At 36.0% G+C, this 26573-nt stretch overlaps 1 protein-coding gene across 1 annotated transcript; it reads left to right on the forward strand.

The window, feature by feature from the left end:
* The first annotated feature begins 1721 nt into the window (after window positions 1-1721).
* LOC139902179 (uncharacterized) lies at window positions 1722-26381 on the forward strand. Its single transcript, XM_071884831.1, has 14 exons — window positions 1722-1763; window positions 1841-1962; window positions 7396-7455; window positions 7534-7653; window positions 7736-7855; window positions 7935-8076; window positions 8196-8366; window positions 8465-8620; window positions 8887-8993; window positions 9080-9170; window positions 9244-9385; window positions 25537-25693; window positions 25775-26018; window positions 26109-26381. Exons 1-14 carry the CDS (start codon window positions 1722-1724, stop codon window positions 26379-26381), a joined length of 1947 nt encoding a protein of 648 aa, XP_071740932.1.
* The last annotated feature ends 192 nt before the right edge of the window (window positions 26382-26573 follow it).

Genomic DNA, 26573 nt, shown 5'->3' on the forward strand with positions numbered 1-26573 from the left:
TAAGGTCAACACTTATCAATGTTATCATATATTATGTGCTCTTAGGATTATATTATATTGTTTTTAGAATTTTTGTTTGGAAGGCTATCATTTAACCAAGGTTGGAGAATTCGGATCTTGGGGAGATCTCGTTTGGACTTCTTTAGGGAGATCTCGGCATCTCGGAATAATCTCGGGGAGATCTTGGATGTCGACTTACGTTGACTTTATAGTTTTTTTAATAAAAATATACATAAAAACATAAATATATGTATATTTATATACATTTTACGAGATTTTACAACAATATCCGAGAAATGAGCGAGAAAATCTTAGAAATTACGAATTTTACAAAAAAATCTTACAAATTAGCAAGATAATCCGAAAAATCGCGGCTTTGACTAAGTTTGACCCGTTGACCGAGAAATCTCGGGAGATGAACATCTCGTCTCGGTTTCCTTCTAAAAACGAGATCTCGAGAGATTTACAACACTGCATTTAACACATATATGTATACAGCCAACCTCTCTAAGGCATTTAATCGAAAAGTTGCGCAGCATAGCAAGAATCACTTGTTGCATAATACACACGGATACAAATTCTTACAGTACATACCATTAGACCCAATGATCTAACTACTGTAAAGAAGTAACACTAATTTTAGGTGAAGTCAATAAATTGCCGCTAGGTGAAGTCGATTAATTGCCGTTAAATTGAAGTACACGGCGGGCGGGGGGGGGGGGGGGGGGGGGGGGGTGCGGGGGGTATATGTTGATAATAGCAGCAGAAGAAAAGAGAAAAAAAAAAAAGGAGAGGAGAAAACAAGGAACACGCAGGTATCACCTCGCGAATCGTAAGACAAGTCTCGCTAATCGCAAGGGTGTGCTGGTACGCGAGCTAGTTGGCTGGAACACGAGAAAGCAAGACTAAGGTTTTAATGCAAATGTTCGCAGATTGTGAGAACGATGGTCACAGATTGCAAGAGTCGCCTTGGTCAGCAAGTTTTGCAGATTCTGTTTCCTTTTATGTACACTCCTATGTATTGTAACCCTAGACTAATGTAACACTGTGCATGAAAATTATAATGAAAATTTTCTGGTTTATGCCTATTGACTAAACCCTTTTGCATGCGATTGGAGTTGAGAACCACATAAAATCTTTATGTCGTTTATGATTTATTTATTGTTGTTTGTGATCATCCGTTTGTTGTTGTGGTTTGCGATTGGTGATCAATTACATGTCTTGTTTGTGGTTCATGTATATCGTCGAGAGAATGTGACGAGAGTTGATTGGAAAGATCTAGCCGAAAGTTGGGTCAGTATGGTTTGATTATTACTCCGTATAACACTTACCGGTTTACACGTCTCTATCACAAAGTATATATGTTCTCAATCAACAATTTCATATTCTCTAGCCGTTAATTAATTCGTCCCAGTTATTTCAATTGGACATTTGGACCCAGAGATTTTCATTATTACTACACTATAATTAAAATTAAAGATTAAAGATTAAAGATATAAGATTATGTGAAAACCAAAGTCTTGAAAAGGACCTTTCTCAAAGCTTAAAGCAAACTACTTCCGTATCTACCTAATGCATCTTATGCTTTTTACCAACTCTATAACTATAATCTGTTGAGACTTGAGATGCATTCTGTAAATTATTATATCTGAATTCACATACTTTTTGATATTGAAGATAACTTGATAGGCAGAAAATTGATCGTGCCGAGAAAGGATCAAATGGCAACGAAGGGAGTGAAGATGCATTTCCGAAAACACCATGTACGTAGACAGATACTGCACACATTTATCTGACCGCAAGTTTAATTTTTTTTTGGCTAAAATGTTTTAAAATGTAGGTGGTTATCGATAATGGCATTATACAACTCACACTTACAAATCCAGGAGGATATGTTACAAGCGTAAAGTACAACGACTTGGACAATTTGCTTGAAAGCCATAATGATGAATCTGATCGAGGGTAATACGGCGTCCTGAATTTATGATTCTTTTGATCGCAACGGGTGGTTTAGTTCCCCTCGGGTGATCCCAATCGCTGTTCAAAAAGAGTTTACCCGTTCAACTAGCCATAGTTTTGCTTGCAGTACCTGTTAGAATTAGTTGTAGATTTAGAAGTTGATTAATTTTAGTTTTGATGTAATATAGTGTTTAAATATAGTTGAGGGGATGTTTTAATAATATGAGTAGTATGATGATGGACTTCTTATTTTAGAAAGGAAATTGAGTTTTATTGATTACTTGTTAAGTTTTTGTTGTTATATCCATCTAGGACCACCATAAGCCTATTTATAGGCATATTAGGTCGGTGATTACATGCTTCAACATGTTCTGATATTTTGACTACAATCCTTCTATTATTTTCTAGTTACTTCCTTCTAAAATATCTAACACCATCACTAAGCATTAATTTTATATTAGTCTATACTAGATTAGTCTAGAAAAATATTATTATTTTAACACTCCTCCTTAATATTTTTCGATGTTACTCCGAGCATGTTACGTAGGAACTCGAACTTGGGTCTTGGTAGTGCTTTAGTGAAAATGTCTGCAATCTGCTCTTCGGTCTTGCAGTATTTTAATTCAATATCTTTCTTGGCGGAGACTTCTCGTAGAAAGTGATACTTGATGTCAATATGTTTTGTTCTGCCATGAAACACAGGATTCTTAGCCATTGCAATTGCAGACTTGTTGTCGCAGAATATTTGAGTAGCTTCATTTTGTTTTTCGCCCATATCTTCTAGAATTCTTCTTAGCCATATAGCTTGATTAGCTGAGTTTGCAGCTGCGACGTACTCGGCTTCGGCTGACGACTGTGCCACCGTTTCTTGTTTCTTTGATGTCCATGAGAATACACCAGATCCAAGTGTAAATGCATATCCGGATGTACTTCTCATGTCATCCACCGATCCGGCCCAATCACTATCTGTGTATCCCTGAAGCTTCGAGTCTATAGTGGGCTTGTACCATATTCCATAGTCCATGGTACCTTGCAAGTATCTTAGTATTCTTTTAGAAGCTCCATAATGTATTTGAGTAGGGTTTTGCATGTACCTGGATAGTAGACTCGTTGCGTACATGATATCTGGTCTTGTAGCTGTTAGATATAGTAGACTTCCAATGAGACTTCTGAATCTTGAAGCGTCTGCTTTCTCCGATCCATCTTTTTTTCTCATCTTCTCATTTGCAACTAGTGGCGTGGCTACGGTTTTACAACCGTATAGTTTAAACTTTTTCAGGAGATTTTCTGTGTATTTCTTTTGGCATATGAAGATGCCTTCATTTTCTTGACTGATTTCGATGCCAAGAAAATAACGCATTAATCCAAGGTCGCTCATCTCGAACGTTTTCATCATGTCTTCTTTAAACTCTTGTATCATTCTCTCATTGTTTCCCGTATATATAAGATCATCAACATACAAGGAAATAATGAGAGTGTCAGAGTTACCTTGGGTTTTGATGTAGAGTGTGGGCTCACTTTGACTCCTCCTGAATCCTGAACTTGTGAAGTAGCTGTCAATTCGACTGTACCATGCGCGTGGTGCTTGTTTAAGTCCATATAAGGCTTTTTTAAGATTCAGGACTTGGTCTTCTTTTCCTTTCTGAATGAACCCTTGTGGTTGCTCGACGTATATTTCTTCTTCGAGATACCCATTTAGAAAGGCTGATTTTACATCTAGTTGGTAAATCTTCCACCTTCTTTGAGCTGCTAGCGCCACAAGTGCTCTTATAGTATCCAGTCGAGCTACGGGTGCGAATGTTTCATTATAGTCGACTCCTGGTTGTTGTGAGTAGCCTTTAGCTACTAGCCTCGCTTTATGTTTTTGTATAGAACCATCAGGGTTGAGCTTTGTCTTGTAAACCCACTTAACTCCAATTATTTCTTTATTTTCTGGAGGATCAACTAACTCCCATGTGTTGTTTTTCTCGATCATTCTGATTTCTTCGTTCATAGCAGTCACCCATTTTTCATCTTTGGCTGCATCTTCATAGCTTTCAGGTTCTATAGTTGTAAAGTTGCAAGTCTCGTATATCTCTGCTAACGCTTTGACTCTTCCAGGTGTTGACTCTGGACTTGACTCGTCTTGCGCCAAAGGTAATCTTGTTGATGGAGAAGTTGGTGTAGCAGGGCTTGTTTCACCGGTACTTTCTTGTTGTTCAGAATGCTCCAGTTGTAGTGGTTGTTGAGCTGGAGTTTCCATAGATATCTGCGGCAGATATGTTTGTCTTTCAACTTTGTCCTTTTCCCAGTTCCAAGAAGCGTCTTCATCAAACTCCAAGTCTCGGCTGATCACGATGTTATTAGTCTTCAGGTTATAGACTCGGTAGCCTTTAGACTGTGTGCTGTAGCCCAAGAATATTCCTTTTTCTGATTTTTCTTGGAGCTTGTGACGTTTCTCCTTAGGAACGTGGATGTAGCAAATACTCCCAAATACTCGCAGATGTTTCGCTGATGGTTTCTTTCCGCTCCATGCCTCAATAGGAGTCTTGTTTTCGACGGCTTTCGTGGGACATCGATTTAGTATATATACAGCCGTGTATACAGCTTCAGCCCAGAAACTGTTTGGAAGGCCTTTTTCGTGTATCATTGTTTTTGCCATTTCCATTACAGTTCTATTTTTGCGTTCTGAGACGCCATTTTGTTCAGGGGCGTAACCAACAGTGAGTTGGCGTTTAACTCCTTCATCTTCGCAAAATTTATTAAATTGTGTAGAGGTGTATTCTTTCCCTCTATCACTCCTTAGTGTTTTTATATAATGGCCACTACTTTTTTCTACGAAGTTCTTGAACTTCTTGAATATCGTAAATACTTCTGATTTTTCACGCATGAAATAAACCCACGTCATTCTAGAATAGTCATCGATAAAGAGAATAAAGTACCTGTTTTGGTTAAGAGACAGGGTCCTCATTGGTCCACATACGTCAGTGTGTACCAACTCTAGTATACCTTTCGCTCTCCAAGCTTTGTCACGAGGGAAAGGTTTTCGATGTTGCTTGCCCATCATACAGCTTTCACACGTGTCGGTGATCTCTTCTATGTTAGGCAAGTCTCTCATCATATTCTTCTGTTGGAGGATTTTTAGTGCGTGAAAGTTAAAGTGGCCAAATCTTCGATGCCATAGCCATGATTCTTCAACTTGAACTTTCATGGCCGTGTCTCTGATATACTGCCAGCGAAGTGGAAAATTGCGATTTTCCATTGGCACCTCGGCTATTAATTTATAGTTGTTTTTCTTGTCACGGATGACACAACAATCATCCTCGAAGAGTAAAGAGTAGCCGTGCTCCATCATTTGTCCAACACTTAGCAAGTTACTTGCTAAGCTTGGTACTAGAAGAACGTCATTAACAGATCGAGTGGCATTATTAGTTTGAACAGTAATTGTACCTTTGCCTTTAGTGTCAACAAGCGCTCCATTCCCAAGTTTGACGCGGGACTTGACGGACGTGTTGATACTATCAAATAACTTTTCATCTCCTGTCATGTGGTTGCTGCACCCACTGTCGATCAACCAAGTATCGTCCTTCTGTTTATTTGCGACATGGCAGGCATAGAATAGCTGATTTTTGTTCTCCGGTATATCTTCACTTTCTTCCGTGAAGTTAGCTCGATGATTTTGTTTTAAACGGCAATCTTTTTCAAGATGCCCAAATCTTTTGCAGTTACTGCATTGTGGCTTCCCTTTGTGAAAACAATCCTTCTCCAAGTGGTTTGTCCTTTTGCAAATACCACATGGAGGATAGGTTTTTCTTCTCGAATCGAACCCGGTTCTGGGTTTTTCTCCTCCTCTCGAATTTTCTTCAAGATTTCTTTTCCCCCCATTGTTTGATTTTTGAGACCGTAATTTGAGTTTAGACTGAAAGGCACTTTCAAGTGAGTTTTCACTACGCCGACTCAGTCTAGCCTCATATGCTTCAAGAGAGCCAATTAATTCTGGTACCGACAAAGTCTCGATGTCTTTTGACTCTTCGATAGCAGTAATGACATGATCGTATTTTTCTGTCATACTGATAAGTATTTTTTCTACGATCCTTTTGTCACTTATATTATCTCCATAGGCCCTCATTTGATTTACTATTTCTTTGATTCTAGAATAGTAATCTTTAACGGTCTCGGTCTCTTTCATATTTAAATTTTCAAAATCTCTTCTGAGAGTTAGAAGTTTGACGGATCTCACCTTGACATTTCCTTGAAATTCTTCCTGAAGGATCTTCCACGCCTCCTTAGCTGTCGTAGCTCCCATGATTCGTGGAAAGATAGACGGTGTCAAGGCTTGTTGAATGTAGCCTAGAGCGGCAGCATTTCTTACAACATTTTTGTTGTATTTTTCTTGTTCTTCCGCGGACAGAGTTTCGTCGTCTTTTGGATTTGTAAACCCGACTTCGACAATATCCCACAAGCTTTGTGCTTGGAAATATGTCTTCATTCGGATGCTCCAAAAATCATAGTTGTCGCCATCAAAGATGGGGACGGGAATATTGTACGCACCAACGGTAGTCATGATGTATGCGAACGAACGCCCAATATGGCTCTTGATACCACTTGTTAGAATTAGTTGTAGATTTAGAAGTTGATTAATTTTAGTTTTGATGTAATATAGTGTTTAAATATAGTTGAGGGGATGTTTTAATAATATGAGTAGTATGATGATGGACTTCTTATTTTAGAAAGGAAATTGAGTTTTATTGATTACTTGTTAAGTTTTTGTTGTTATATCCATCTAGGACCACCATAAGCCTATTTATAGGCATATTAGGTCAGTGATTACATGCTTCAACATGTTCTGATATTTTGACTACAATCCTTCTATTATTTTCTAGTTACTTCCTTCTAAAATATCTAACACCATCACTAAGCATTAATTTTATATTAGTCTATACTAGATTAGTCTAGAAAAATATTATTATTTTAACAGTACCTTTATCTTTATGTTTTGGCACAAAACTCTCAAAACATATCAATAAAGGTACTGCAAGAGGTCCCAATATCCTCACAAGTGTCTCTAGTTCAAGCCTTACTAGCAACATATTTTGGGATGGCTAGGGAAAGGGTCAGAATCGGTCACGGATTAACCGCTTAGTCCACGTACATTTGAATAAAAATATTTTCTTCTCCGGTAACCTAAACAGAAACCTTTATTCTATTACCCGTTTAGTTTTGTTACCCATAATTAAGTCAGTTATGCTTCTCTTCTAGTATTAGTGAAAGTTCTATTATAAACCTTCCATTACTGTCTTTTGCTAATAGAAATTCTAAATTAACAAAAAGCTTCAACAAAATCAACGCGTAGCTAGCCCTTCTCCATAAACATTTAGGCCACTCTTCAAGAATCATGTCTACTGTTATTGTATCAAAATTTAATTTATATCTCACATGCTGATATTTTGCGTATAGGTACTGGGATCTCGTTTGGAGTCCACCCGGAAGTCCTGGAACAACCGGGACTTTTGAAAGGTAATTCTTTAAATGGACAACGATTTTTGTACCTTTTATAGAAAGTAACGAGTTTCTGAAACGGGTATTGGAATAAAGAATTGTAGGAACAAGTTGTGAAGTTATAATGGAATCAGAGGATCAAGTAGAACTCTCATTTTTAAGAACATGGGATTTTTCTCTTGAGGGAAAGCAAGTCCCTCTACAGATAGACAAAAGGTGATCCATATTTGTTACTTTTTTTACTCTCATGTTGGTTTTAAGAATATAATTGAAGATAGTGACTTTACAAGCTTCCTAGGTTTGTTATTCTTCGTGGTTCATCGGGATTTTACTCGTATGCAATTTATGAACATTTGGATGATTGGCCTGGTTTCAATCTACCCGAAACCAGAGTAGTTTTCAAGCTTCGGAAGGACATGTATGTTCATTTCAATTTTTCACATGCTCATATGGTTTCAATACATGTAACTAAATAGATTATCTAAAAATATATTTAGGTTCCGTTATATGACGATGTCCGATGACAGACAAAGATATATGCCTTTGCCGGATGATCGATTACCTGATCGAGGTCAACCTTTGGCTTATCCCGAGGCAGTACTTCTTGTTAATCCAGTGGAACCCGAGTTCAAAGGACAGGTAATTAATCATAGGTTTATATCATTATAATTATGATCCTAAATTGGTATAATTAAGTGTGAGCATTGATTTCTTTAGAGCCATAACTGAACCAAAAGGAACTGATTGTACTTATGTAGGTAGATGATAAATATCAGTATTCATGTGAAACCAAGGATCTAAAGGTCCATGGATGGATTTCTACGGATCCATCAATTGGATTTTGGCAAATTAGCCCTAGTAATGAGTTTCGAACAGGGGGAACTACGAAACAAGAGCTTACTTCACACGTCGGCCCAATTAATCTAGCTGTAAGTGTAGCTAGGTGAATTCGTCAATCTTATTAACTATTTAACTAAGGAAATTTGAAAATTTTGCTCATGGAAGCCTTCATTTTTATGAAGTGCAGATGTTTGTTAGTGCTCATTATGGAGGAAACGATTTAGTTATGAAGTTTGAAAAAGGGGAGCAATGGAGGAAAGTTTTCGGGCCAGTTTTTATGTATCTCAATTCGACCCCAGCAGGACAAGATCCTCTTACGCTATGGAACGATGCTAAAAATCAGGTATCCTTACTTTTTGCTTTACTTATATCATCTGATCTTGATATACGGAGTAGCAACAAACAATATATAATATATTATGACACTAGCAGCCTATCTTGGGATAAGCGAAAAGGGTCGAAACAGTCACGTAAAATTAACCCAGTCACGTACATCTGAGTAAAAAAAGACCCCTTCCACGAATAGCCTGAACATAGAAAATCTTATATGTTTACCCGTTTAGTATATTATGACAATATAAACATTCATATATTTACAATCACTTTTAGATGCAAGAAGAAGTTGGAAAATGGCCTTACAGTTTTCCAGCTTCAAAAGATTACCAACAAGCTAATCAACGCGGTGCAATAAAAGGTCGATTATTTGTATACGACGGGTATATATAATTTTCATTTCTCACCAAATAAACAAAGTTACTACACATTCATAACCTGCATGAAATTTGACTATGAAACTATTTAGGTTCATTAGCAATCAAAACATGCCTGCAACTGGTGCTTACATTGGACTAGCACCACCAGGAGACGTCGGATCATGGCAACGTGAAAACAAGGTGAACTTCAAGTGCTGAATCTTTTTGTTTCAATTTATTGTATGTAATCGAAAAAAGGTATTTTTTTTAACAGGGCTATCAATTTTGGAGTAACTTGGATGAAGATGGTCATTTTTTGATTAATAATATATTGGCTGGAACATATGATATATACGCATGGGTTTCTGGATTCATTGGAGACTATAAAAACCCAACCTCCATCACTGTCACACCAGGTCCTCAATCTGAATTTTATGTATATATGGTAAAATGTGTTTTGATCATCAAAACTTTTTTTTTTTTTTTTTTTTTTTTTTTTTTTTTTGTAATTTCCTAATATAATTCTAATTATTAAAAGGGTAATTGAAAATTAAGGTAACTGTTATCACAATTTGCCTAGCGCACCCACACCAGCGGAATCGAGGATATAATTTGTTTGAGACAAACTTGTGAGAAATAATAGAAAGCAAATAAAGTAACTGATAACACGACGATTTAACGTGGTTCGGCAAACTCTGCCTACGTCCACCCCAAGAGTCTCATTTATTCTTATAATATAAAAGAACCCGGTACAAGAAAAAGTACACTATGAGTTAAACCCAAACCCAAGCCCCTTAGATTTTAGTATAAAATCTAAGTTTCTCATACACTCTTTACAAGAATAAAACTCTCAACTTCACAAATACACACTCTCCGTTGATATTATCGATCAACTGTGTTTTTCTTTTGTGATCTTATTTTTGTGGATTTGATCCCTCTCTGGATGCTCATCACCTTCTGCATGGTCATCTATTTATAATGCCTCTTACACATGTATTAGGTACATGTGAACAAAATACCAAACAACCTGGCACAACTTTGACTTCCTAATTTACACGTTTATAGTTTATATGCATTACCAAAACACTTCAACTATTTGGCCAAGAAAGTCTTCAATACTATTACTCAATAGTATCCATGTGTTCATTTAATAATAGACCAACTTGTAAATGTGAGTCATCAAATTTTAACAACCGTTCAACAATCTCCACCTTAACGAACATTTATCATCTTCGTCTCCGAAAATACTATCACCCAGTACTTTCACCATTGGCCTCCTTATCCCCGCTACACACACCTTAAATCACCTCGGTCCTGAACCCCGATTCAAATAACACGGCCAATAATTATGTGCAGCTAACCCTGTCAACTACATAGTTGACTCCGGAGAGGAGTCTCGAATCATCTCTTCCACCACAGTAGGTTTTTCCTTCTCACCATCGTCTACCTTGGTCAAACATGTCCCAACATGTTCCCGACCTATTTTCCGCGTGCACGCTTTCTAAACCTTCGAGACACGAGTACATTTTTTACTTGCCACCAGACGATATAAACCCTCATACTTCTCCTTCATCAGGACCTTCACACCACGTGTGATTTTCATAACTCCACCTACGGCCTAATAGCCGTATCCTTGATAATCCAAAACGCATAAGGAAATTAGATTCTTGCACATCCTTGGTGTGTACCCACCCACCAAGAGCGTAAGCAGCTCCGTGAAACAATTTTATTTTCACCATGCAAACACCCTCAACATCACATGTTGAACCATCACCTAAAGTTAGCAGCCCGCTTTCTTTAACATTAGCTTATCAAAATAAGCTTCCTTGGAACACACATGCATCGTACAACCAGAATCTAAAATCTATTCATCTTGAGCAGAAGTAGAACTTTTGGAGATTATGCGAACATCTCCCACCGGTACATTAACTGCTACCGCAGCCGATGAACCCCCAGATTTATCTTCACCATTCTTCCAAAGTGGACAACCTTTCCTTAGTGATCCCACTCATGACATTTGAAGCACTGAATACCCTTTACGCCGTCTCCTGATCTAGACCTACCGTTATCACTAGATCTCTTCTCGGCAAACTTTCCCCTTCCATGACCAACCATGAAATGTCCCGTTCTTATTGATTAAAAACGTTCCATATTAATTGATTTCGTTGCGAGGTTTTGACCTCTATATGAGACGTTTTTCAAAGACTGCATTCATTTTTAAACAAACCATAACCTTTATTTCATCAATAAAGGTTTAAAAAGCTTTACGTAGATTATCAAATAATGATAATCTAAAATATCCTGTTTACACACGACCATTACATAATGGTTTACAATACAAATATGTTACAACAAAATAAGTTTCTTGAATGCAGTTTTTACACAATATCATACAAGCATGGACTCCAAATCTTGTCCTTATTTAAGTATGCGACAGCAGAAGCTCTTAATAATCACCTGAGAATAAACATGCTTAAAACGTCAACAAAAATGTTGGTGAGTTATAGGTTTAACCTATATATATCAAATCGTAACAATAGACCACAAGATTTCATATTTCAATACACATCCCATACATAGAGATAAAAATCATTCATATGGTGAACACCTGGTAACCGACAATAACAAGATGCATATATAAGAATATCCCCATCATTCCGGGACACCCTTCGGATATGATATAAATTTCGAAGTACTAAAGCATCCGGTACTTTGGATGGGGTTTGTTAGGCCCAATAGATCTATCTTTAGGATTCGCGTCAATTAGGGTGTCTGTTCCCTAATTCTTAGATTACCAGACTTAATAAAAAGGGGCATATTCGATTTCGATAATTCAACCATAGAATGTAGTTTCACGTACTTGTGTCTATTTTGTAAATCATTTATAAAACCTGCATGTATTCTCATCCCAAAAATATTAGATTTTAAAAGTGGGACTATAACTCACTTTCACAGATTTTTACTTCGTCGGGAAGTAAGACTTGGCCACTGGTTGATTCACGAACCTATAACAATATATACATATATATCAAAGTATGTTCAAAATATATTTACAACACTTTTAATATATTTTGATGTTTTAAGTTTATTAAGTCAGCTGTCCTCGTTAGTAACCTACAACTAGTTGTCCACAGTTAGATGTACAGAAATAAATCGATAAATATTATCTTGAATCAATCCACGACCCAGTGTATACGTATCTCAGTATTGATCACAACTCAAACTATATATATTTTGGAATCAACCTCAACCCTGTATAGCTAACTCCAACATTCACATATAGAGTGTCTATGGTTGTTCCGAAATATATATAGATGTGTCGACATGATAGGTCGAAACATTGTATACGTGTCTATGGTATCTCAAGATTACATAATATATAATACAAGTTGATTAAGTTATGGTTGGAATAGATTTGTTACCAATTTTCACGTAGCTAAAATGAGAAAAATTATACAATCTTGTTTTACCCATAACTTCTTCATTTTAAATCCGTTTTGAGTGAATCAAATTGCTATGGTTTCATATTGAACTCTATTTTATGAATCTAAACAGAAAAGTATAGGTTTATAGTCGGAAAAACAAGTTACAAGTCGTTTTTGTAAAGGTAGTCATTTCAGTCGAAAGAACGACGTCTAGATGACCATTTTAGAAAACATACTTCCACTTTGAGTTTAACCATAATTTTTGGATATAGTTTCATGTTCATAATAAAAATCATTTTCTCAGAATAACAACTTTTAAATCAAAGTTTATCATAGTTTTTAATTAACTAACCCAAAACAGCCCGCGGTGTTACTACGACGGCGTAAATCCGGTTTTACGGTGTTTTTCGTGTTTCCAGGTTTTAAATCATTAAGTTAGCATATCATATAGATATAGAACATGTGTTTAGTTGATTTTAAAAGTCAAGTTAGAAGGATTAACTTTTGTTTGCGAACAAGTTTAGAATTAACTAAACTATGTTCTAGTGATTACAAGTTTAAACCTTCGAATAAGATAGCTTTATATGTATGAATCGAATGATGTTTTGAACATCATTACTACCTTAAGTTCCTTGGATGAACCTACTGGAAAAGAGAAAAATGGATCTAGCTTCAATGGATCCTTGGATGGCTCAAAGTTCTTGAAGCAAAATCATGACACGAAAACAAGTTCAAGTAAGATCATCACTTGAAATAAGATTGTTATAGTTATAGAAATTGAACCAAAGTTTGAATATGATTATTACCTTGTATTAGAATGATAACCTACTGTAAGAAACAAAGATTTCTTGAGGTTGGATGATCACCTTACAAGATTGGAAATGAGCTAGCAAACTTGAAAGTATTCTTGATTTTATGAAACTAGAACTTTTGGAATTTATGAAGAACACTTAGAACTTGAAGATAGAACTTGAGAGAGTTCAATTAGATGAAGAAAATTGAAGAATGAAAGTGTTTGTAGGTGTTTTTGGTCGTTGGTGTATGGATTAGATATAAAGGATATGTAATTTTGTTTTCATGTAAATAAGTCATGAATGATTACTCATATTTTTGTAATCTTATGAGATATTTCATGCTAGTTGCCAAATGATGGTTCCCACATGTGTTAGGTGACTCACATGGGCTGCTAAGAGCTGATCATTGGAGTGTATATACCAATAGTACATACATCTAAAAGCTGTGTATTGTACGAGTACAAATACGGGTGCATACGAGTAGAATTGTTGATGAAACTGAACGAGAATGTAATTGTAAGCATTTTTGGTAAGTAGAAGTATTTTGATAAGTGTATTGAAGTCTTTCAAAGGTGTATAAATACATATTAAAACACTACATGTATATACATTTTAACTGAGTCGTTAAGTCATCGTTAGTCGTTACATGTAAGTGTTATTTTGAAACCTTTAGGTTAACGATCTTGTTAAATGTTGTTAACCCAATGTTTATAATATCAAAAGAGATTTTAAATTATTATATTATCATGATATTATGATGTACGAATATCTCTTAATATGATATATATACATTAAATGTCGTTACAACGATAAACGTTACATATATGTCTCGTTTCAAAATCATTAAGTTAGTAGTCTTGTTTTTACATATGTAGTTCATTGTTAATATAATTAATGATATGTTTACTTATCATAATATCATGTTAACTATATATATAACCATATATATGTCATCATATAGTTTTTTTTTACAAGTTTTAACGTTCGTGAATCACCGGTCAACTTGGGTGGTCAATTGTCTATATGAAACCTATTTCAATTAATCAAGTCTTAACAAGTTTGATTGCTTAACATGTTGGAAATATTTAATCATGTAAACATCAATCTCAATTAATATATATAAACATGGAAAAGTTCGGGTCACTACAGTACCTACCCGTTAAATAAATTTCGTCCCGAAATTTTAAGCTGTTGAAGGTGTTGACGAATCTTCTGGAAATAGATGCGGGTATTTCTTCTTCATCTGATCTTCACGCTCCCAGGTGAACTCGGGTCCTCTACGAGCATTCCATCGAACCTTAACAATTGGTATCTTGTTTTGCTTAAGTCTTTTAACCTCACGATCCATTATTTCGACGGGTTCTTCGATGAATTGGAGTTTTTCGTTGATTTGGATTTCAGCTAACGGAATAGTGAGATCTTCTTTAGCAAAACATTTCTTCAAATTCGAGACGTGGAAAGTGTTATGTACAGCCGCGAGTTGTTGAGGTAACTCAAGTCGGTAAGCTACTGGTCCGACACGATCAATAATCTTGAATGGTCCAATATACCTTGGATTTAATTTCCCTCGTTTACCAAATCGAACAACGCCTTTCCAAGGTGAAACTTTAAGCATGACCATCTCTCCAATTTCAAATTCTATATCTTTTCTTTTAATGTCAGCGTAGCTCTTTTGTCGACTTTGGGCGGTTTTTAACCGTTGTTGAATTTGGATGATCTTCTCGGTAGTTTCTTGTATAATCTCCGGACCTGTAATCTGTCTATCCCCCACCTCACTCCAACAAATCGGAGACCTGCACTTTCTACCATAAAGTGCTTCAAACGGCGCCATCTCAATGCTTGAATGGTAGCTGTTGTTGTAGGAAAATTCTGCTAACGGTAGATGTCGATCCCAACTGTTTCCGAAATCAATAACACATGCTCGTAGCATGTCTTCAAGCGTTTGTATCGTCCTTTCGCTCTGCCCATCAGTTTGTGGATGATAGGCAGTACTCATGTCTAGACGAGTTCCTAATGCTTGCTGTAATGTCTGCCAGAATCTTGAAATAAATCTGCCATCCCTATCAGAGATAATAGAGATTGGTATTCCATGTCTGGAGACGACTTCCTTCAAATACAGTTGTGCTAACTTCTCCATCTTGTCATCTTCTCTTATTGGCAGGAAGTGTGCTGATTTGGTGAGACGATCAACTATTACCCAAATAGTATCAAAACCACTTGCAGTCCTTGGCAATTTAGTGATGAAATCCATGGTAATGTTTTCCCATTTCCATTCCGGGATTTCGGGTTGTTGAAGTAGACCTGATGGTTTCTGGTGCTCAGCTTTGACCTTAGAACACGTCAAACATTCTCCTACGTATTTAGCAACATCGGCTTTCATACCTGGCCACCAAAAATGTTTCTTGAGATCCTTATACATCTTCCCCGTTCCAGGATGTATTGAGTATCTGGTTTTATGAGCTTCTCTAAGTACCATTTCTCTCATATCTCCAAATTTTGGTACCCAAATCCTTTCAGCCCTATACCGGGTTCCGTCTTCCAGAATATTAAGATGCTTCTCCGATCCTTTGGGTATTTCATCTTTTAAATTTCCCTCTTTTAAAACTCCTTGTTGCGCCTCCTTTATTTGAGTAGTAAGGTTATTATGAATCATTATATTCATAGATTTTACTCGAATAGGTTCTCTGTCCTTCCTGCTCAAGGCATCGGCTACCACATTTGCCTTCCCCGGGTGGTAACGAATCTCAAAGTCGTAATCATTCAATAATTCAATCCACCTACGCTGCCTCATATTCAGTTGTTTCTGATTAAATATGTGTTGAAGACTTTTGTGGTCGGTATATATAATACTTTTGACCCCATATAAGTAGTGCCTCCAAGTCTTTAATGCAAAAACAACCGCGCCTAATTCCAAATCATGCGTCATATAATTTTGTTCGTGAATCTTCAATTGTCTAGACGCATAAGCAATCACCTTCGTTCGTTGCATTAATACACAACCGAGACCTTGCTTTGATGCATCACAATAAATCACAAAATCATCATTCCCTTCAGGCAATGACAATATAGGTGCCGTAGTTAGCTTTTTCTTCAATAACTGAAACGCTTTCTCTTGTTCATCATTCCATTCAAATTTCTTCCCTTTATGCGTTAATGCAGTCAAGGGTTTTGCTATTCTGGAAAAGTCTTGGATGAACCTTCTGTAGTAACCAGCTAGTCCTAAAAACTGGCGTATGTGTTTCGGAGTTTTCGGGGTTTCCCACTTTTCAACAGTTTCTATCTTTGCCGGATCCACCTTAATACCTTCTTTGTTCACTATGTGACCGAGGAATTGAACTTCTTCCAACCAAAATGCACACTTTGAAAACTTAGCGTACAATTCTTCCTTCCTCAATACTTCTAACACCTTTCTCAAATGTTCACCGTGTTCTTGGTCATTCTTTGAGTAAATAAGTATGTCATCAATGAAAACAATGACAAACTTGTCAAGGTATGGTCCACACACTCGGTTCATAAGGTCCATGAACACAGCTGGTGCATTAGTTAAACCAAACGGCATGACCATAAACTCGTAATGACCGTAACGTGTTCTGAAAGCAGTCTTTGGAATATCATCTTCTTTCACCCGCATTTGATGATACCCGGAACGTAAGTCAATCTTTGAATAAACAGACGAGCCTTGTAGTTGATCAAATAAGTCGTCGATTCTCGGTAGTGGGTAGCGGTTCTTGATGGTAAGTTTGTTCAACTCTTGGTAGTCGATACACAACCTGAATGTACCATCTTTCTTCTTGACAAACAAAACAGGAGCTCCCCACGGTGATGTGCTTGGTCGAATGAAACCACGCTCTAAAAGTTCTTGTAATTGGCTTTGCAGTTCTTTCATCTCGCTGGGTGCGAGTCTGTAAGGAGCACGAGCTATTGGTGCAGCTCCTGGTACAAGATCTATTTGAAATTCAACGGATCGATGTGGGGGTAATCCCGGTAATTCTTTCGGAAATACATCGGGAAATTCTTTTGCAATGGGAACATCATTGATGCTCTTTTCTTCAGTTTGTACTTTCTCGACGTGTGCTAGAACAGCATAGCAACCTTTTCTTATTAGTTTTTGTGCCTTCAAATTACTAATAAGATGTAGCTTCGTGTTGCCCTTTTCTCCGTACACCATTAAGGGTTTTCCTTTTTCTCGTATAATGCGAATTGCATTTTTGTAACAAACAATCTCCGCTTTCACTTCTTTCAACCAGTCCATACCGATTATCACATCAAAACTCCCTAACTCTACTGGTATCAAATCAATCTTAAATGTTTCGCTAACCAGTTTAATTTCTCGATTCCGACATATATTATCTGCTGAAATTAATTTACCATTTGCTAATTCGAGTAAAAATTTACTATCCAAAGGCGTCAATGGACAACTTAATTTAGCACAAAAATCTCTACTCATATAGCTTCTATCCGCACCCGAATCAAATAAAACGTAAGCAGATTTATTGTCAATAAGAAACGTACCCGTAACAAGCTCCGGGTCTTCCTGTGCCTCTACCGCATTAATATTGAAAACTCTTCCACGGCCTTGTCCATTCGTGTTCTCCTGGTTCGGGCAATTTCTAATAATGTGGCCTGGTTTTCCACATTTATAACAAACTACATTGGCATAACTTGCTCCGACACTACTTGCTCCGCCATTACTCGTTCCGACACCATTTGTTCCTTTCGTTCTATTAACCCCTGGTCCGTAGACCTCACACTTCGCCGCGCTATGACCATTTCTTTTACACTTGTTGCAAAATTTGGTGCAGAACCCCGAGTGATTCTTTTCACACCTTTGGCATAGTTGCTTCTGATTGTTGTTGTTGTTGCGGTTATTATTGTTGTTGGGATGATTGTTGTAGTTGCTGTTGTTGTTGTTGTTGTTGTTGTTGTTGTTGGGCCGTTTGTTGTAGTTGCGATTGATGTTGCGATTGTTGGGATAATTGTTGCGATTATTGTTGTAATTGCTGTTGTTGTTGTATTGGTGATTCTTATCACCGTTTTCCTCCCACTTTCTTTTGACTTGCTTCACATTGGCCTCTTCAGCAGTCTGTTCTTTAATTCTTTCTTCAATCTGGTTCACTAGTTTGTGAGCCATTCTACATGCCTGTTGTATGGAGGCGGGCTCGTATGAACTTATATCTTCTTGGATTCTTTCCGGTAATCCTTTCACAAACGCGTCGATCTTCTCTTCCTCATCTTCGAATGCTCCCGGACACAATAGGCACAATTCTGTGAATCGTCTTTCGTACGTGGTAATATCAAATCCTTGGGTTCGTAACCCTCTAAGTTCTGTCTTGAGCTTATTGACCTCGGTTCTGGGACGGTACTTCTCGTTCATCAAGTGCTTGAATGCTGACCACGGTAGTGCGTACGCATCATCTTGTCCCACTTGCTCTAGATAGGTATTCCACCATGTTAACGCAGAACCTGTGAAGGTATGCGTAGCGTACTTCACTTTGTCCTCTTCAGTACACTTACTTATGGCAAACACCGATTTAACCTTCTCGGTCCACCGTTTCAATCCGATCGGTCCTTCGGTTCCATCAAATTCCAAAGGTTTGCAGGCAGTGAATTCTTTGTAGGTGCATCCTACACGATTTCCTGTACTGCTAGATCCAAGGTTATTGTTGGTATGTAGCGCAGCCTGTACTGCGGCTATGTTTGAAGCTAGAAAAGTACGGAATTCCTCTTCATTCATATTCACGGTGTGTCGAGTAGTCGGTGCCATTTCCTTCAAAATAGTTAAATGGAACAAGTTAATCATACAGAATATTAAGAGTAGTTAATAGTATTTCGTAGCATAATATGAACTCATTTATAAAAGCTTTTTCTTCATATTAGCGTTTTATAAGTTTAAATTCGGGTAGTACCTACCCGTTAAGTTCATACTTAGTAGCTAATATACAATTCAACTACTACAATTCTATATGAAAAACTGATTATAATAATATTTCGCGTTCAAACTTTTATACAATATTTTACAAACTTACAATACCGCTTATTTTACATAAAGCATGAAATATAGCATACAATAACTTTGATACAAGATAGTTGTGAAGACAATTCTAGCTAGTACACAAGTCGTTCAGCAAAGGCAATAAAGACACGTAATTCATACGTCCAGAAACAAGTCATGCATTCTGGTTTTACTAGGACTACTTCCCATCCTTGGTCTTGTGCAACATAACCGTTATGGCCGTTGATAAGACAGCGTGTTGTAACGTCATCAAAGGGACGAGGGTTACGTAATGTCCAACAGTCCCGTAATAATCTAAAAACCTCATTTCTTACCCCAATTACCGACTCCGTCACTTGTGGAAACGTTTTGTTTAATAGTTGTAGCCCGATGTTCTTGTTCTCACTTTGGTGAGAAGCGAACATTACTAATCCGTAAGCATAACATGCTTCTTTATGTTGCATGTTAGCCGCTTTTTCTAAATCACGAAGTCCAATATTCGGATATATTGAGTCAAAATAATTTCTTAACCCGTTGCGTAAAATAGCATTTGGGTTCCCCGCAATATATGCGTCAAAGTAAACACATCGTAACTTATGGGTTTCCCAATGTGATATCCCCCATCTTTCAAACGAAAGTCTCTTATAAACCAAGACATTCTTGGAACGTTCTTCGAATGTCTTACAAACTGATCTCGCCTTAAATAGTTGTGCCGAAGAATTCTGGCCGACTCTAGACAAGATTTCATCAATCATGTCTCCGGGTAGGTCTCTTAAAATATTGGGTTGTCTATCCATTTTGTGTTTTTAAACTGTAAAATAGACAAGAGTTAGATTCATAAAAAAAATACTTATTAATACAAGCAATTTTTACATATATCATAAAGCATAAGAACACCATATTCCATATATTACACCACACGAATACAACTATCTTATTCCGACTCGCTCGTTTCTTCTTCTTCGGTTTTGGTTCGTTTTGCCAAGTTTCTAGGGATATATGATGTTCCCCTAATACGAGCCGTCGTTGTCCACATTGGTTTAGAAAAACCTGGTGGTTTAGAGGTTCCCGGGTCATTGTTACAACTTAAGGACTTCGGGGGTTGACGATACATATAAAGTTCATCGGGGTTGGAATTAGATTTCTCTATTTTTATGCCCTTTCCCTTATTATTTTCTTTTGCCTTTTTAAATTCAGTTGGGGTAATTTCTATAACATCATCGGAATTCTCGTCGGAATCCGATTCATCGGAGAATTGGTAATCCTCCCAATATTTTGCTTCCTTGGCGGAAACACCATTGACCATAATTAACTTTGGTCGGTTGGTTGAGGATTTTCTTTTACTTAACCGTTTTATTATTTCCCCCACCGGTTCTATTTCTTCATCCGGTTCCGATTCTTCTTCCGGTTCCGATTCTTCTTCCGGTTCCGACTCTTCTTCCGGTTCCTCTTCGGGAACTTGTGAATCAGTCCACGAATCATTCCAATTTACATTTGACTCTTCATTATTATTAGGTGAGTCAATGGGACTTGTTCTAGAGGTAGACATCTATCACATAATATCAAACACGTTAAGAGATTAATATATCACATAATATTCATATGTTAAAAATATATAGTTTCCAACAAAAATGTTAAGCAATCATTTTTAAAGAAAACACGGTCGAAGTCCAGACTCACTAATGCATCCTAACAAACTCGATAAGACACACTAATGCAAATTTTCTGGTTCTCTAAGACCAACGCTCTGATACCAACTGAAATGTCCCGTTCTTATTGATTAAAAACGTTCCATATTAATTGATTTCGTTGCGAGGTTTTGACCTCTATATGAGACGTTTTTCAAAGACTGCATTCATTTTTAAACAAACCATAACCTTTATTTCATCAATAAAGGTTTAAAAAGCTTTACGTAGATTATCAAATAATGATAATCTAAAATATCCTGTTTACACACGACCATTACATAATGGTTTACAATACAAATATGTTACAACAAAATAAGTTTCTTGAATGCAGTTTTTACACAATATCATACAAGCATGGACTCCAAATCTTGTCCTTATTTAAGTATGCGACAGCAGAAGCTCTTAATAATCACCTGAGAATAAACATGCTTAAAACGTCAACAAAAATGTTGGTGAGTTATAGGTTTAACCTATATATATCAAATCGTAACAATAGACCACAAGATTTCATATTTCAATACACATCCCATACATAGAGATAAAAATCATTCATATGGTGAACACCTGGTAACCGACAATAACAAGATGCATATATAAGAATATCCCCATCATTCCGGGACACCCTTCGGATATGATATAAATTTCGAAGTACTAAAGCATCCGGTACTTTGGATGGGGTTTGTTAGGCCCAATAGATCTATCTTTAGGATTCGCGTCAATTAGGGTGTCTGTTCCCTAATTCTTAGATTACCAGACTTAATAAAAAGGGGCATATTCGATTTCGATAATTCAACCATAGAATGTAGTTTCACGTACTTGTGTCTATTTTGTAAATCATTTATAAAACCTGCATGTATTCTCATCCCAAAAATATTAGATTTTAAAAGTGGGACTATAACTCACTTTCACAGATTTTTACTTCGTCGGGAAGTAAGACTTGGCCACTGGTTGATTCACGAACCTATAACAATATATACATATATATCAAAGTATGTTCAAAATATATTTACAACACTTTTAATATATTTTGATGTTTTAAGTTTATTAAGTCAGCTGTCCTCGTTAGTAACCTACAACTAGTTGTCCACAGTTAGATGTACAGAAATAAATCGATAAATATTATCTTGAATCAATCCACGACCCAGTGTATACGTATCTCAGTATTGATCACAACTCAAACTATATATATTTTGGAATCAACCTCAACCCTGTATAGCTAACTCCAACATTCACATATAGAGTGTCTATGGTTGTTCCGAAATATATATAGATGTGTCGACATGATAGGTCGAAACATTGTATACGTGTCTATGGTATCTCAAGATTACATAATATATAATACAAGTTGATTAAGTTATGGTTGGAATAGATTTGTTACCAATTTTCACGTAGCTAAAATGAGAAAAATTATACAATCTTGTTTTACCCATAACTTCTTCATTTTAAATCCGTTTTGAGTGAATCAAATTGCTATGGTTTCATATTGAACTCTATTTTATGAATCTAAACAGAAAAGTATAGGTTTATAGTCGGAAAAACAAGTTACAAGTCGTTTTTGTAAAGGTAGTCATTTCAGTCGAAAGAACGACGTCTAGATGACCATTTTAGAAAACATACTTCCACTTTGAGTTTAACCATAATTTTTGGATATAGTTTCATGTTCATAATAAAAATCATTTTCTCAGAATAACAACTTTTAAATCAAAGTTTATCATAGTTTTTAATTAACTAACCCAAAACAGCCCGCGGTGTTACTACGACGGCGTAAATCCGGTTTTACGGTGTTTTTCGTGTTTCCAGGTTTTAAATCATTAAGTTAGCATATCATATAGATATAGAACATGTGTTTAGTTGATTTTAAAAGTCAAGTTAGAAGGATTAACTTTTGTTTGCGAACAAGTTTAGAATTAACTAAACTATGTTCTAGTGATTACAAGTTTAAACCTTCGAATAAGATAGCTTTATATGTATGAATCGAATGATGTTTTGAACATCATTACTACCTTAAGTTCCTTGGATGAACCTACTGGAAAAGAGAAAAATGGATCTAGCTTCAATGGATCCTTGGATGGCTCAAAGTTCTTGAAGCAAAATCATGACACGAAAACAAGTTCAAGTAAGATCATCACTTGAAATAAGATTGTTATAGTTATAGAAATTGAACCAAAGTTTGAATATGATTATTACCTTGTATTAGAATGATAACCTACTGTAAGAAACAAAGATTTCTTGAGGTTGGATGATCACCTTACAAGATTGGAAATGAGCTAGCAAACTTGAAAGTATTCTTGATTTTATGAAACTAGAACTTTTGGAATTTATGAAGAACACTTAGAACTTGAAGATAGAACTTGAGAGAGTTCAATTAGATGAAGAAAATTGAAGAATGAAAGTGTTTGTAGGTGTTTTTGGTCGTTGGTGTATGGATTAGATATAAAGGATATGTAATTTTGTTTTCATGTAAATAAGTCATGAATGATTACTCATATTTTTGTAATCTTATGAGATATTTCATGCTAGTTGCCAAATGATGGTTCCCACATGTGTTAGGTGACTCACATGGGCTGCTAAGAGCTGATCATTGGAGTGTATATACCAATAGTACATACATCTAAAAGCTGTGTATTGTACGAGTACAAATACGGGTGCATACGAGTAGAATTGTTGATGAAACTGAACGAGAATGTAATTGTAAGCATTTTTGGTAAGTAGAAGTATTTTGATAAGTGTATTGAAGTCTTTCAAAGGTGTATAAATACATATTAAAACACTACATGTATATACATTTTAACTGAGTCGTTAAGTCATCGTTAGTCGTTACATGTAAGTGTTATTTTGAAACCTTTAGGTTAACGATCTTGTTAAATGTTGTTAACCCAATGTTTATAATATCAAAAGAGATTTTAAATTATTATATTATCATGATATTATGATGTACGAATATCTCTTAATATGATATATATACATTAAATGTCGTTACAACGATAAACGTTACATATATGTCTCGTTTCAAAATCATTAAGTTAGTAGTCTTGTTTTTACATATGTAGTTCATTGTTAATATAATTAATGATATGTTTACTTATCATAATATCATGTTAACTATATATATAACCATATATATGTCATCATATAGTTTTTTTTTACAAGTTTTAACGTTCGTGAATCACCGGTCAACTTGGGTGGTCAATTGTCTATATGAAACCTATTTCAATTAATCAAGTCTTAACAAGTTTGATTGCTTAACATGTTGGAAATATTTAATCATGTAAACATCAATCTCAATTAATATATATAAACATGGAAAAGTTCGGGTCACTACAAACCATAGCAAACCCATGCTCAAAACGGTCACTGGATCTTCGTCTCTTATCTTCTAATAAAATTGCCAATACTACATCCTCCATCTTTACAGTAGCCTTACTATAAAGAACAGTAGTACCACAATATCATACGAACTGGGAAGAGAGGCAAGAAGAATAAGGGTGTTATCTTCTTCCTCAACATAAACCTCAACTTTTGCAAGTTGATCAACCAGACCATTAAATACATTTAAGTGTTCAAAAAATATTCCACTCGTCATCCGCCATCTCAAATGGCTCCACCTTAAATTGCATACCGCCGTTTCTCGCCATCTCCAAACAAAAAACTATCCGAAATACCAGGATGCTCTGATACCACTTGTTATGACAATTTGCCTAGCGCACCCACACCAGCGGAAGCGAGGATATAATTTTTTTGAGACAAACTTGCGAGAAATAATAGAAAGCAAATAAAGTAACTGATAACACGACGATTTAACGTGGTTCGGCAAACCCTGCCTACGTCCACCCCAAGAGTCTCCTTTATTCTTATAATATAAAAGAACCCGGTACAAGAAAAAGTACACTATGAGTTAAACCCAAACCCAAGCCCCTTAGATTTTAGTATAAAATCTAAGTTTCTCATACACTCGTTTACACTCCTTACAAGAATAAAACTCTCAACCTCACAAATACACACTCTCCGTTGATATTATCGATCAACTGTGTTTTTCTTTTGTGATCTTATTTTTGTGGATTTGATCCCTCTGGATTTGATCTCTCTCTGAATATTCATCACCTTCTGCATGGTCATCTATTTATAATGACTCTTACACATGTATTAGGTACATGTATTAGGTACATGTGAACAAAATACCAAACAACATGGCACAACTTTGACTTCCTAATTTACACGTTTATAGTTTATATGCATTAACAAAACACTTCAACTATTTGGCCAAGAAAGTCTTCAATACTATTACTCAATAGTATCCATGTGTTCATTTAATAATAGATAAATGTGAGCCATCAAATTTGAACAACCGTTCAACAGTAACACACATGTATTTCAAAATAGATCATTGACAAAAAAGTTTAATATAAATTTAGTCTGCCTTTTTCAAAATAAATAAAAATTTGTAACTTTTCCCTCCGGAATATATCAAAATGTCACTTATGAAGTGACTAGTGAAACGTCAACCTTTTTAAAACTCTAACATGCGCTGCTTAACTAAAGTATCCTTATCTAAATGTTGATATATGAGACCAAAGATATGGCGCTTACTACTAGACCATATTTATGATTGTTAAGATGTCCTAAATACTTTATTAGTACTAATTAATTATTATTTATTTAATTGAAAAGGTTGTGAGATCGACGTTGGTGATCTTGTTTACGAGCCTCCAAGAGATGGTCCAACGTTATGGGAGATAGGTATACCAGATCGCTCAGCAGCAGAGTTCTACATTCCTGATCCTGACCCGATCTATACCAACGAGTTTCTCATCAACAATCCTAACAGGTGAAACCAATTTAATTTCTATATATGAACTTTAAAAAACTAATAAGCTACAAGGTAATATAAAATATGGTTTATATGCAGATTTAGACAGTATGGCTTGTGGGAGAGATATGCAAAGTTATACCCCGATGGTGATTTGGTTTTCACAATCGGTCAGAGTGATTACAAGAAGGATTGGTTCTACGCACATGTAAACAGGAAGAAAGATGGCAAAACATATGAAAAAACGACATGGACGATTAAGTTCAAGCTTAATGATGTGATCAAAAATGAAACTTATAAACTGAGACTTGCTTTAGCATCAGCACATCTATCAGATCTTCGGGTATTTATATCTTAGAATAATGTCAATACATGGTATTTTTTAAGCATTACTCTAACTGGTATCAAGATGTTAACAAGATTTTTATTTCAGATTCGAGTTAACAATCCAAACAAAGATCCACCACTCTTTTCAACAGGAATCATCGGTGGAGATAACGCGATTGCAAGGCATGGTATACACGGATTGTATTACTTGTTTAATATTAGCATACCTGGTTCTGAACTAAACGATAATGAGGAGAACATGATTTACTTGACACAAGAAAATGCAGAAACACCATTTCAAGGAGTAATGTACGACTACATTCGTTTAGAAGGACCACCTTCTTCCATATCATATGGTACAAGTGTGCATTCGAATTGATGTAGTCATATATAATTGTCGATCTATCTAATAGATGATCATACCTTACGGTAAATTAGTAATGTTGTGTGTGATATTACAAGCAACCCAAAATGTCTAGAAGTGACAACTAAGTAGAGAATATATATGTATGAACTTGACTTGAGGCAAACTTTATGAAAATGTCACCATAAGATTGTATAATTTCATAGA

Source organism: Rutidosis leptorrhynchoides, chromosome 3, assembly GCF_046630445.1.
Source record: "Rutidosis leptorrhynchoides isolate AG116_Rl617_1_P2 chromosome 3, CSIRO_AGI_Rlap_v1, whole genome shotgun sequence".
Lineage (NCBI taxonomy): Eukaryota > Viridiplantae > Streptophyta > Magnoliopsida > Asterales > Asteraceae > Rutidosis > Rutidosis leptorrhynchoides.